Raw genomic sequence first — 15,389 nt, forward strand, 5'->3', positions numbered from 1 at the left:
AGGATTGGATGAATGTTCACTAGCAAGGTGTAATAGGCAGATGACACAACCTTGCTGAAATTCAAGAAGACTTAAAACATTTAGTGATTGTGTTAAGCTGGGTTGACTAGAGAAACAAATCCAGTGACACTCATGTGTAAGAAGGAACTTTATATCAAGTAATTATGCATCAAGAAAATACCCCACACACATCAAAAAAGAAAATATCCCAGCCCAATCCAAATCAAGTCCATACATCCGATACTAGTTGATAAGTCCCTCATGCAATGATGCAGGATTTAGGAAGATCACAGACCAGTGGGTGCACAGTCTTGTGGATCCAATGGCTGTGGAAGCATCACAGGGCTCTGCATGTCTCTGAGTGACCATCCAGAAAGAAAGTGAACAGAGAGAGAGAGAAAAGGTTCCCAGGATCCTCTTTATGAGAAGGCCAGGCCCAAAAGGAGTCACCCTCAGTCTGTCCTGATTGACAACGTTTACCCCCCCCACACACATTTATATATCTTCAAGTTGATGGGGAATTATGCAACTACCACAGTGATGAAGATCAAAGACTGCAGCCTTTGATTACAGCTCAATTGTAAGAAAAGAGAAACTTCACAGCTGGGTGAACAGGCAGCATCATGATAAACGGTTAGAAGACTGAAATTGTTCTGGGTCTCGTTTCATATACACTCTCAACACATGTCACCTCTAGTGATGTTAGTATATGATACATATTTTACTAAACTATTTCATATATTACTTGAATGTATATTCATATATATTTTGTAGCAAACCATAAACATTTTGCATGGGAAGAAGGTGTTATGTGCCATCTTAAAATTTGTTATGTTTGAGCCCATTGTGAGGAGGGTAAGGGAATTATGTATGATGAGCTCCCGGATGAAGATTCAGAAAATTAGAGGTCATTGACAATGCGGTCATCGCACTAGAGCCATATTACTCTCTATCTATTTGTTTCAGATGGAGGAGGAAAGAACTCTTTGTGGCTCAGTCTCGCCTCAGATACACTGGAAAAGCTCAAGCTGTAACAGTCGTTCTCACCAAAAATCTCACCACCTTTGAGTTTAGACTCTTTCTCAATCCTTTAAGATAGAGTAAAAGTGTTCCTGGGGAATTCTGAAACTCTAACTCTTTATGGGAGTAGAGAGTCTCATAGCAAAAACTCAAACAGCTCACACAGTAGTCTAAGTTGCTGCCTTTCTGAACCATTGACCAGGCCTAGATCCCTCTAGGGAGGTATCTGTGAGTCGGTTCAAACCACCAACAATTTAATTCTTCCTCAAGAAGTTAATCATTTGTGCCACCCAGAATCCCCCAAATTGTTAATACAATCTTTAAACCCCATTAACAAGACCCAGTTTAACCTTAACATCTCAATTTCCCAATAGAGCCTATGAAGACACCTTTAATTAACTGGTAGTTTGGTTTTTAAAGTTCATGTTAAGATAGCCAATTACCATCTTCTCTACAAGAATCCCAAGGGTCCTACACCATGGTGAATATCTTCTTTGCTATTAAAGAGGATTGATACATTTAGGATGACGAAAGACCACAATCATGTGGCTTAAAAACAGCATCAGAAACTTGGGTGAAAATAAATCTACTACTTTAATTCTATGTACAAAACTTGCGTATCTAGATTGAGGTGAACGCAGACCTAATACATTTGTATTTGTAGGGAGATCCAAAAAACATCTTTGAAAATGCCACTTGTGTGCTGATTCAATGAAGTCTGGTAGCTATCGACCAATGCTTACATTTATTATTAGATGTTCCTGCTTGACCTGGTGAACAATCTCTCAATTGCTCAGGAAGCAGTAAAGGTAAAGCATTCCACAATCATCCCTACTAAATTTTAAGTTAACAATATCAAAGGACATTTTCATAACTTATTCCCTCAGGAATTCATGGAATATAAGTATTTTCAGTATTCTGGTTTGTTTATAACTTAAGTAGCAAGAATTGTAATGTGTATGAGGCTATAGATTAAACGAGTCAAATTCAGACTGGAAATAAATTAAAAATTTGTGTAAATCATGAGTAAAGTTTTTAAGTACATATATACATATTCAGTATTTGTATTTTTCAATTAGAATGGGATCAAAAACAATGTTCTTAATATTTTTATTAAAAATGATTGGCACATATTCCTTCATATTTCATTAACAATAGGGCATGCTATTATTACTGAATATAAACTAATATTTATACAATGATAAAGTTTCTATAATATTTTTTATTAAGCAATTTAATTGACAGAAAAAGAAACTCAAAATCTAGATATAAAATGAGCATTTTTATAATAGCACTGACAAAATTAATATTTGATTATTTTCCAAATGCAAATAATATACAATAGTTCGTCATCCTTAAAAAAGTGAGCAAATGTTTATTTTTATAATAGATATAACTCTATGAACTTGAAATCTATTTTCGTATGGATCTAGTAATACTAGAGTACCTGTTTCTCAGTACTTTGGACAAAAGTTTAAACCAGATAAATTAACAGATGATTTTAATAGGGAGTTATAAACTCATGTCTTTTAGAAAATTAAGATTTGAAATAAGAATTAGAATATGTGTATTAGAGAGTAAAATGAAATAAGCAAGTGCAATTCTGGGTTGTGATTACAATGTGAAATAAATCAATATGTATAAAAAGGTATATGAATTTCAATTAAGTGATTTGAGTCTACATAATAATTTCAAATCTATGCTCAATAATGCTGTTTTAAAATGTATTTTCTTTTTTTCCCTCCACCCTCTAGCTCTCATTGAATTAAGAAGGAATTTAACTATGGGAAACCATACAGCACCAACAATATTCTTTCTTGTAGGACTAACTGATGATCCAAATTGGCAAATTGTGATTTTTCTCTTCCTATTTCTAACATATTTATTGAGTGTTACTGGAAATATGACCATAATCCTACTCGTTCTGCTGGATACCAACCTCAAAACGCCCATGTATTTCTTTCTTCGGAATTTTTCATTGTTAGAAATCTCAATGACTTCTGCCTGTATCCCTAGATATCTGTTCAGCCTTGCAACTAAAGATAGATCAACTACCTATAATACCTGTGCAGCACAATTGTTTTTCACAATCTTCTTGGGTGCATCAGAGTTTTTCCTATTGGCTGCTATGTCCTATGACCGCTATGTAGCCATCTGCAAACCCCTTCACTATTTGACTATTATGAACAACAGAGTCTGTAACCAGCTTGTCATTGCTTCCTGGTTGGCTGGGTTATTAACAACTTCTCCAGGACTTATCATGGGTTTGGATTTAGAATTCTGTGATGGCAATATTATTGACCACTTTTTCTGTGACGTTTCTCCTGTTTTGAAACTCTCCTGTACAGATACACAGACCATCGAATTGTACTGCTTTATTTTAGCCATTGTCACCCTCCTGATTACATTGGGAATGGTGGTGCTCTCCTATGCATACATCATAAGAACAATTCTGAGAATCCCTTCAGCCCAGCAGCGAAAGAAGGCTTTTTCTACCTGTTCCTCCCACATGATCGTTGTCTCCATCTCTTATGGCAGCTGCATTTTTGTGTACATTAAACCTGCAGAGGACATGGTAGCTTTAAACAAGGGGATAGCTGTACTCAACACATCAATTGCACCTGTTTTAAATCCTTTTATATACACTCTCAGAAATAAGCAAGTAAAACAAGCCCTGATGGATATGATTAAAAAATTGAAATTTGTTACTCTATGGAAATAAGTGTGGCTTATGTGACATTATAGCAGTAAAACTTCTTGGAACAATATGCACCCTATTTTCATTACTTTTCCTGTATATTTGCTTCATTTTTATATTAAATAGCACAAATTTCAATTTTCTTTTCAATCTACATAATTTTAATTGTAAGTTCTATCATTGTAAATTATAAAGCAAATTGTAAATTGTATCAATGATATTCTATCATTCATTGTTAGTCTTTCAAACTCTAGTCTTTCAAACTAGTCTTGTCTTTCAAACTCTTCTCTTACTTTGTCAGTGCTCATAATGTTCCATTATTAATATATTTAAGAAATTCAATACCTTCGTGTTTATTTAGCATCGAAATGCAGAAATGTACACTTTAAAAGTGTTTGTTCAATTACTTGATTTCACAAATCAAATATTCTTTCTTATACCAACCACATATGTTAATATTTTACTACTTAGATTCAGAAGTAAAATAATGAATCTAAAATAGTATTCGTTTTAAGGGTTCACAAGGATACTTTCAAATTGCTACTACATTTCTAATCTAATCAAGGAGGTTTTTCATTTGACAATCATTTCTGTGAAACCGTAAGTCAAAGAACCTACGGAGCTCATACCTACCTCAGAGGGTTAGTTCATCAGTTAATGTCTCCCTTTTCTGCCCTTCCCTCCCTCCACATCTTAACATGAGCTAAAAGGCCTTGAGTAAGTGTAACGGGTGGAAAAGCTGATAGCAGTAGTGTATCATTGTTGACATCAGATGGGTCTTGGGTGAATGCAATAACGCTTGTTCACTTGTGTTTTACTCATTTTGCAAAGGCATTCAATTGTGTGGATCAGAACAAACTGTGGATAGCCTTGAGAAGAATCAGAATTCCAGATCAGTAAATGGTGCCGCTGTGGAACCTGTACATAGAACAAAAGGCAGATGTTATCAGTATGCAAGGTCCAGGCAGCCTGCTGCAGGAACGCTAAGCAGTACGAGAGATGTGGAAGGGATAGTGCAAGTGGCAATTGACTGCTGGTGCCAAGAGAAGGCAAAATTGACTTTTCCATCATATCGAGTTTAAGGAATTAGAGGTTATGGGATTTTTTAAAGTGTCAGGTTATAGGAAGAGGAGTCTTCTAGTACAGCTTAGCCTTTGAGAAGGCCTCTGTTCTCAGAGTTCTTTGTGTTGGAGGAGAAAGTTCACACTTCAACTGTAGTATTCTTATGTGAGCTCTGCCCTACACATGCAGATGACTTCATCTCTAAAGAGAAGGAGCAATGTGTTTTAAATTCATCATGAATTCTAAACAGACTGCAAGATGAGAACAAAAGCAAGCAGAGTACAGATTATCTCCAGTAGATTCTATGGGCTGGTGCTCCGGTAGCTATGTGTTTGAGGGCTTACCCGCTCAAAGTGAGCAGTTTGAAATCACCAGTCACTCAGCAGGAGGAAGAGAAAGGAGAAAGGGTTAAAGTTTCATAAACCCATAGAAGACAGTTCTCCTCTGTCGTACAGGGTCACTGCAATTCAGTATGGACTCAATGGCAGTGAGTTTTAGTTTAGTGTGGGATTACTTTGAACAGAATAGGACAATACTGCAAGGTTAAAACTCAGAAAGGTGAGTGTCCTTTCACCAAACTAATTCACTTTGCATGCTCAGCAACAGATCTGAGACTCTGTATTTGTGTTACACTGTTGCTATGGATACTAAATTATTTTTACCCTTAAAATTATATCTTATTTTTCTGGATTTATATCAGGAAACTCTGTGGAATAATTTTACTTATTTAATTAACTCTGTGGAATATGGGTAAATAAAAGATGACTTTGACTTACTATCTTATTTTACTTCTTTCTGTTGCTTCGATGAAATACAGTGTTACTTAAAAGTGAAGAATAGTATATTTCTACTATTTTACAAAATAATTTTTCACACATTTTATTTTCCTCAACTATCAAGCTCTCAAGCCAGATATCCTTTACCAATGTGACAGACTTTAAGGTAATCTCCATGATCCTGAATTATAGTGTTCAGGCCCACGCATAATTATTCCCCGTGATAAAAGGCAGGACGTAAAATTTACCTCTAACTAATGCAATATATTTATTATTAGTTGTTACATGTTATGATGAAAAGGTGATGCAATTCTCCAGATTATGTTTCATGTAAGACTTGCTAGCCGAAAATCATTCAACAATGATTGCATCAGGACGTTGACAAGGAGCTGCCAGAGGTTCAGGTGCATTCAGAAGAGGATGTGAAACAAGGAATATCATTGCTGAAGTCAGACTGGCTGAAAGCAAAGCATACCAGAAAGATGTTTACTGTGCCAAAGCATTTTGCTGTGTTGATCAGAACAAACTATGGGTAAACTTAAGAAGAATGGGAATTCCAGAACATTTTGTTGTGTTCATGTAGAACTTGTATATGGATCAAGAGACAGCTGTGTGAAAAGAACCGCATGGGTCAAAATCAGGAAAGGTGTGTGTCAGGGTTGTATCCTCTCACCATACTAATTTAATCTATATGCCGAGCAAATCATCAGAGAACCTGGATTATATGAAGAAGAATGTGACATTGGAATTGGAGCCAGGCTTATTAACAACCTGTGATATGCAGATGAAAAACGTTGCTTGCTGAAAGTAAGGAGGATTTGCTGATGAAGGTCAAAGACTGCAGCCTACAGTTTGGGTTGCAACTCAATGTCAAGAAGACCAAAATCTTCACCACTGTACCATTACATACCATCATAATGAATGTAGAAAAGAACTGAAGTTGTCAAGGATATTCTCTTACTTGGATCCACAATCAATTGTCATGGAAGCAGCAGTCAAGATATCAAATGAAGCACTACATTAATGAAAGCTGCTATACAGGACTTCTGAAAGGCTTGGGACTAAGGTGCACCTGACCAAGCCATTGTGTTTTCAATGCCTCAGATGCAATGAAGACCTTGAATAAGGAAGGCCAAAAAAGAATTGAGGCACTTGAATACTGATGCTGGAGAAGAACAGTAAAAGTACCATGGATGGTTCAAAGGCCAGGCAAATTTGTCTTTCCAGAGGTATGAGCAGAAGAGTACCCCTGGGCTTAGAGGCAAGGATGGCAGGACTTCAACTTATATATTTTGGACATGTTGCCAGGAGACACCGGTCCTGGAGGACATCATGCTTGGTAAAGTGGAAGGGGAGCGATAAAGAGGAAGGCCCTCAACAAGATGAATTAACAGTGGCTGCATCAGTGGGGTCAGGCATAGAGACAATTCTAAGGATGGTGCAGTTATGGACAGTGTTTTGATCTGCTGTGCCTACGTTCGCTATGGGTCAGAAATGACTCAATAGCACTTAACCACAACACAACAGAGAGTCACAACTTTCTCTTCTTGTGGCTGACTGTGAAGAAACAAGCTGCCATGAATTTTACGCCCATGCAGTTACTAGCTATGCCGATGGACTGAGGACACTGGGGAGTTTGCTGTTGGACCTCCAGAGGAGAACCCACCTTTATGAGATCCTATTTGTACATTTGTAGAACATTCATTAGCAGCACCTATAGATTCTGACATAATAAATATATGCTATATCAATGCGCAAAGTTTGTTATTCTTTGCTGGGATACAGAAAACTATTACATACAATACCCCCATTTGTCTCATAAGGAAAGGCTTTTTAAAGAACCAGAACAGACTCTGTAAGGGTTCCAATCCTTCTGTATTAGACTTCCAAGCAACAGGTGTTCTTCTGTACAAAGTCAATTATTTTTGTATTTACTGATAGGCTTGTCTTTTAAGATAAATCATAATTGTTCATATAAGTTTTAATTATTTTACTTATTGATTTTTACATTTACTTTTTAGTAAAAATGATACATTATATCAATCATGTCAAAAATGATTCAGTGACACTGATTATATTCTTAAAGTTATGTACCCATTTATGCAAGTTTTTCTGAATTTTTCCACAGCCATTTACACATAAGTTCAGAGATCTCTACAATGCTCATCTAACTTTTTAAGTTGCTACTGTAAACATAAAATCAAGTAAATAATTTTCTAAAAGAACATATGTTTTGTAGTATATATAATTCAAACTAAAATTTCTTCACTCCCGAAATTCAGTGATATCCTTAGCTGCAATGTGCACTTGAAGATGTTGCTCCTAGTTTTCTAGATGTGCTGCTGCTGTTGCTTAAGTGAAGTGATACTTACTCTTTCTTTTGGAAGACATATGCAAATAAGTAAGGTTAGTAAATAACTGTATTGCTAATGGAGGCTGCTTTTCAGAATGTGCTTTATTTCTCCATCTCTCCAAGTAGAAATATTATAGAAAAAAATAGTAAATGCATGAGATCTACCATAGCCTCCCAGTCTGATTCTTATTGGGGGAAAATATCTACTACACATTTAAAATCGTATGAGGATCCTTGACGTGGCAGTGGTTAAACATCCTGACCTACCAAAAAGACGAGCTGTGGGAGAAAGGTGAGATAACCTGCTTGCATAAAGATTTACACTTCAAGCAGCATCCAAACTCTGTGGGATAGCTCAATATTAGAGAATCACTAGGAGTCAGAATAGACTGAATGACAAGGAATGTGTTGTTTTTTTACAAACTATGAAAATTAGCTGTAGAAGCATCATGGGACTATGGGAAATATGATAACAAGCGTGGGAAGATCTCCTCCAAAACCAAAAGAGAATTCTCATCTAGAGGAAATTCCTGAACTCTCGGGAAGCCACAGAACAACTTCAAAAGTTAAGTACATCAAAGTTCCTAAAAGTTGGAGATCACTAAAACCTGCTCGCTATTATTGACTCCATTTACTATTGACCAATGGCCTGATCCTTGTCTGTGTGTTCCTCCTCACTAGTATGACTTGATCTTTGCCTGCACATTAGCTAACTCACCCCATTTAGCTCTGTGGTAGTCACCTACTCTGGTGTCAATTTAAGGATTAAGAGTGTAGGAGTGGAGTCTAGGCTGTGAATCAGGAGATAGCCAATGAGACTTCTTTGTGGGCATGGCCTTAGGCTGAGAATTCTGGGAAATCTCGTACTTCCTCCTTGGAGGCAGAAGACACTTCACTCTCTCTACTACTCCCTGGGAGACATTGCAGAAGACAAGCCACATGGACGCTACCAGATCTTGGAAGCTGGAGAAGCCACAGAGAGACTGCTGCCAGCATTGACTTGCTTACAATGCCACTGGACCCAAAGACTTTCTACCCACTGGCTTGTGATCATCCCGCATTTGACTTAATTGCATGTGTTTTGTGAGTCTGAAGAGGACTTTATAGATTGTATTCAGACATATAGGCTAGTATCAGACTTATGGCCTTGGACTGGACTGGGTTGGGATGTTTTCTCAATGTTCAATTCCTCCTGTATATAAACCTATACCTTATATACATATGCGTGCTTATGAATTTGTTTCTCTAATCTACCGAGGCTCACACAGCCTCTTATCTCTATGGCCCTGCCTGGGATACTGCCTGGGTAGTTGACCAAGTGTACAGCTTTTTGCAGACACCCTCACTGTCGCGCGCGGATGACACGGCGCAACACGGACCGAGACAAGAATGGTCAGGACCCTTCTGGTAGATGCAATCTGCGAAGTTTATTTAAGCTGCCTCTTGCTCCGAGGTCAGCTGCGGAAGACCCCAAGCTCCCAAAACCCCAGGTATAAATACCCTGCTCGGTGACGTGTCCTACCAGGATTGGTGCAATTTGATAATGCGTAGCGAGCGGCTGGCAGCGCATGCGCAACAAGCTTGTTTACAGCTCAGCTCCTGGCAGCGCATGCGCAACAAGCTTGTTTACAGCTTAGCTCTGACGATGCGGGCGCGGTCCGGCGCCATCTTGTAATGGCGTCCACACCTCACTACACAAACAACACTTGTCACTTATTTTGTTTCTTTTTTTCTTTCTTTCTCCTCTGGTGTCCTTCAACTCATGGTTTCCTATTACCCTCCAGCAGTATGGACCTGCAGTGAGTAATGACCGGAAGAAAAAGACTGGCCAGTGGACTGATGACTCAAAAGCAAATTTTATTTCCAAAGTACAGCTTTATATATAATGAGGCAAGGGTACATAGTGCACATATTGTAACAATAGCATTGTGATAAAACTGCTCTAAGCACAAACAGTTCCTTGGAACTAATCTTATCTTAACAAATGCAGCTGTGGTCTCAGTGTACTCAGGGCATCTCTGCATTTGGGAAAAGACATGACCATCAGCCCAGCATTCAGGGTTACACAGTGTCCCCAAGCACCCCAGAGAGCCACCAGCAAAATCAGTGATTCTCTGTAGTTCCTCCTCTCCTACACAGCAGAGACACACACACAACACTGCCAAAGTTGTCGTTCACACCACAATTTTGTTTTTTTGGGTTTATTTTACTTTATTTTATTGTTTCCTTTGGAATTTGTATTTTTTATCTATTTTATCATTTTTCCCTTTGCCCGTCCTAGTTCGTCTTTATGTGTGTTCTGGTCTCCCTGCAAACAGGTGCGCCTCTCGGGCAAACAGGTAGGCCCACAGATTGAGGCACACCTACTGAAACCAAGTTCGTTTGACTTTTAAACCAGGTTGTTTTTCTTTTCCCCTGACAGCACAGATCTGTCCATATTCACATTGCTAAAACACCGAAAACTCCAGGATCTACACCCAACACCTGTCTCATCCTTTGTTTTCTCTCTCTTCTCTGCACATTCATAATTTTCCTTCTTCATTCCTTTCCTTTCTGTCTTTTTCTCCTTCTCTATTTTTATTTCCTTCTCTCTTTTTCTCTTTTCTTATTTGATTCTTCTTATTTATATATGTGTTAGGCCAAGTTGACTAAGTAACAAATTTACAGACACAAGTGTATAAGAAAAAAATTTATATAAAAGAGCAATTGCATATTGAGAACGCATCCCAGCCCAGTCCAGATCAAGTCCATAAGTCTTATACTAGTCCATAGATTACTCTTTAAACTCACACAACACATGGAATGATGCTGAATGCAAGAAGATCACAGACCAGTAGATAGAAGGCTTTGTGGATCCTTTGGCAGTGGAAACATCTCAGTACTATAATGGGTCCCCACATGTCTCCTCCAGCTCTCTGAGTGTCTCAAAAGCAGGAAAGGGAAAGCAGAGAGAGTGTGTTCCGCCTCGAGTGACATATTTATCTAAGTCCCACTTCCAAATGAGGTCATCAGGGTGTGACCTGATTGACAGTCTGAACTCCACCCCTTCACTCAGGTTGACAAGAGATTATGTAACTGATATATATATATATAACCATGCACATTTTCTTTTTCTGCTTCTGATTCTTTGCTTACATTCTGCTCTTGCCCTACCACTATTTTTATTTGCTCTCTCTCTCTCTCTCTCTCTCTCACTTACTTCATGAAATACTTTAACTATTCCTATTAGTTCTTACTACCCCTCTTGAAAAACATATTCCAACTATTTTTATAAATCTTTTTATCTCGTGATGGCCTATGATTATGTCTTTCATTTAATTTTCTCCCTTTTACCCCATCCAATTTCCTCAAATACGTCTCCTTTTTCTCTATTTCACTACTCTATGATTTTCAACTCTTACTAGACCTCTTGAACATCACCAGAGAGAACCACCAGCCAACATGATCCTAAAGCTCACACATACCTAAGAGTTGCTATACAATGCCACAGAAACAGCAGTCAACCTCAGCAAAGCCCAAAATATCAGGAAAATAAATATAAACAATTTACATCACCCAAAGTCCATGTATAATTCTGAAAACGAGGAAATGGAATTATTATTAATAGACTTCAAAAGAATTGTGCTTAAGTTCCTTAAAGATATGTGATGAACCATATGAGAACAATAGGACAAACTGAAAAACTTCAAATGTTCCACTAAATGGAATAACAGAAGATAAGCATTAAGCGAACAAAATAAGACAACAGAACAATATCACCTGAGGAATAGATTGGTAGTAATGGAAAATTGAATGATTGAGCTAAAAAAGAAATCAGTGTTACTTAAACCAATAAGAGCAATCAACAGAAAAAGCAAAGGAATTCAAAGAAAACCAGAGAATGATGTGGGGCACTATCCAGAGAAACAATCTGTTTCATCAGGATCCGGGATGAAGAAAACACACACACACACACACACACACACACACACACACACACACCACTACACTGAAAATAGAATAAGAAATGATGGAAGAAAAAAATCTCCAATATCATAAAAGAAGGAAGAATACAATTCAGGAAGCTGAGAAAACCCCACACATGAAAAGTTACAAAGGAAAATTTCACAGCAACTTGTAGTCAAACGTGGCAATTTCAAGGGAAAGGAAACCGTTCTTAGTGCAGCAAAGGAAAAAGAGAACCATCACCTACAAAATAAATAAGTAAATACATTACCAAAGGGCCATGTGTAGAAATCGGTGCACACATGACAAAAGAGGGGGCATCCAAAGTCAGCATCCTTAACACAACATGTCCAGCATCTAGAACAAGGAAAACAACAGAAACTCTCCAACAGCAGAGAAAACAAATGATAATCATAGAGCCAAAATAAATGAACTTGGAAACCGGAATTCATGAGGAAAATCTGCAAGACATAAAATTATTTTTTGAAAGGATTATCAAAATTTGCAAACTTAAGGAAAAGAAAAAGGAAATGCAGATATCGAGAAGTAGAGATGAAAAGAGAAACATAAGAGATAGAAATAACTGAAATATAAAGACATTACTATGAAAACTACTATGATAGTATATAAAATGCACGAAGGGCATTATCCTAAGCATTGGTGAACTAAAGTGGAATAGAATTGACCATTTTGAATCAGAAAATAAAATGGTTCGCTATCCTTGGAATAAAACATTCATGAAGATTGGCGTTGTCTTCTTAGTCAAAGGCACATTTGAAGATCTATCTTGAAGAACAGCGCTGTCTGGTAGGATTATACCTATTCCTATTCCACTAAATACAATCAATCCAACTATTTTTCAAATTTATGTGGCAACCAGCAAAGCTATTAAGGATGAAATTGAAGAGATCTACCAATGTCTTCAATCTGAAATTGTTCACACATGCAATCAATATGTATTGATAATTTCATTGGAAAATATGTCCTTATTGACAGAAACAAAGCTAAACCTCACATATTAGAATACTGGCAAGACCAGTGACTGCTTATTCGCAAATATCAACTTTCAACAACACAAAAGGCAATTATGCACTTAGATTTTTTCAAATGGAATCCACAGAAATCAAATTAAATCCATCTTTGGAAAGAGACCATTGAGAAACTCAATATCAGGAGCTAAAACCAGGCCAGGGCTAACTGTGGAGTAAGCATCAATCAGTCATATGTACATTCAAGTTAAATCTTAATATCACTGAAACAAGTCCACAAGAGCCGAAATATGACCTTGAGTGTATGCCACTTGAATTTTGAGAAAATCTCAATAAGAGATTTGCTGCATTGAACACGAATGACAGGAGACCTGAAGAACTGTGGGACGGCATCAAAAATATCATTCATGAAAAAAGGAAAAGACCATTAAAAATACAGAAAAGAAAGAAAAGATCAGCAAGAATGTTAGAAGAGATGCTTAAACTTGTTCTTTATTGTAGAGTAACTAAGGTAAATGGAAGAAATAATAGTCAAAAAGCCAAACAGAAAATCTCAAAGGACCTCAGAAAACAACGGCAAATATTAGAATGAAACAGGGGAAGAGCTAGAGTTAGAAAAACAAAAAGGAAGAACACACTCAGCATATTTTAAACTAAAATAAGTCAAGAAAAAAAATTCACACTTACAGTGGTAATTTTGAAAAATGTTAGAGCAAAATATAGAAAGATACAGGTATCATCAAAAAGTGGACTGAATACACAGAGTGGCTGTAACAAAAGAAATAGTCAACATTCCACAGTTCCAGGAGGTAGTGTATTAGCAAGAACCAATGGTACTGAAAGAAATTCAAAGGACATGGAAAGCATTAGCCAAAGACAAGGCTCCAGAAATTGGTGGAATAGCAATTCAAATGTTTCAACAAGCTCATGAAGTACTAGAAGCATTCACTCATTTATGCCAGGAATTTGGAAGACAGCCTCTTGATCCTGGAAGGCATTTATATTTGTACCCAATCGCAAGACAGGTGCCCCACCAGAATGCTCAAATTGTAGAACAGTATCATTAATATCACATGCAAGTAAAATTTTACTGAAGATCATTCAACAAGAGTTACAGCAGTACTTTAGCTGCCAGAAATTCAGGTTCAATAGACATGTTATGAGAGATATAATTGTGGATATCAGATGGATCCTCGTTGAAATCAGAAGATACAAGAAAGATATTTACTTCTGTTTTATAGACTTGCTAAGGCATCTGTGGTAGTTACGTAATCTGGTGTCTATTTTGGACTTGAGAGGATTATGAATGAAGGGGTGGAGTCCAGCCTGTCATTAATTGTACAACCAATGAGGCCTCTGTGTGGACATGGTCTTCTCCTGAGAATTCTGGAAACTCCTGTACTTCCTCCCGGAAGGCAGGAGACATTTGCTCTCAGTACTTCACTCCCTGGGAGACATTGCCGTTGACCTGACACATGGAACTAGAAGAGTGCCCCGAGCTGAAGAAGCCAAATGGACCCACCCTGATGCAACAGACTCCCGAAACCAGAGAGTCTTGATTTTGAGTTATTTGTTTTATTAGGTTGTTTATCTAATAAATATAAGTACGTATATATTAGTGTATATACCAGTTTGTATATTGAGAAGTTGTTAAACACTTAGCAGCATATCATTTCTTTCTGTTCTTACACATTCCTCTACCGTTCTGAACTGTACTGAGTACCACATCGGTCCAGTCATAACAACATGACTAAGACGTAAGAAAGTAATACACAGAAAATAATGAGGGGAAATAGTTTTATAAAGCAAAGAGAAACAAAGAAAACAACTTAATCATTTAATCACTGGGTAAGTCTTATGTACATTTAAGAAAGTCCATTAAATTTTCCAATTCTGGCTGAAGTTATCACATTTGCTAACATACTTTTAATGTGTATGTGTAGTAAATCCTTTTTTACTGGGAAGATGGTGTAATTATCATACCGATGTTTAAAATATATCATCAGATAAAATTGATTAAGTTTAACTATTTTTGTGTTATAAACCCTTTGTCAAAGAATTAAGTTTTCCAAAGATAAGAGTAGCAAAGTACCTGAATCCAAAAAGTTGCTCATAATTTCCAACTTACATGGACGTGATGGACCACTTGGTCCTGTGCCATCCTCACAATTGCTCTTGAATATAAATGAGATGGGTCCAAACCAAATTTTTTAATTGAATACTTATTACTTAGAAAACACCCCTCGTGATCATGACAATTTCAGGGCGTGTACTTGTAGAATAATAATTGAGCCAGTGAAATCATGGAAAAGGAGAAGCTGGATGAAATCATAAGCATCCTAATCTCTACACTTGTGTCCACAGGGCTGGGAGACCACAGCTAGTGTTAGAGGACAATCCTCCACAGCACAAGGATATAGACACATTCTCCAGATAGAAAGAGTTCTCTCCACAACTGCCCTGCATTAAGATGCTAATGTAAAGCCATCTCACACTGGCACCTGGCTGCTCAGTACTCAGCTAAAAGATCCTTAGCTTGAGAGCAG

General features: G+C 37.3%; 1 protein-coding gene across 1 annotated transcript in view; it reads left to right on the top strand.

The window, feature by feature from the left end:
- LOC101653955 (olfactory receptor 6C74-like) overlaps window positions 1-3,742 on the top strand; it is a 5,815-nt gene extending 2,073 nt beyond the window's left edge. The window contains exons 2-3 of the mRNA XM_004717826.3: window positions 24-27; window positions 2,844-3,742. Of these exons, the coding sequence (XP_004717883.3) occupies window positions 24-27; window positions 2,844-3,742 (903 nt within the window). The remainder of the gene's footprint in view (window positions 1-23; window positions 28-2,843) is intronic.
- The last annotated feature ends 11,647 nt before the right edge of the window (window positions 3,743-15,389 follow it).

The sequence above is a fragment of the Echinops telfairi genome, unplaced genomic scaffold, assembly GCF_000313985.2.
Source record: "Echinops telfairi isolate 266 unplaced genomic scaffold, ASM31398v2 ScPeMD7_7404;HRSCAF=8442, whole genome shotgun sequence".
NCBI classification, from domain to species: Eukaryota; Metazoa; Chordata; class Mammalia; order Afrosoricida; family Tenrecidae; genus Echinops; species Echinops telfairi.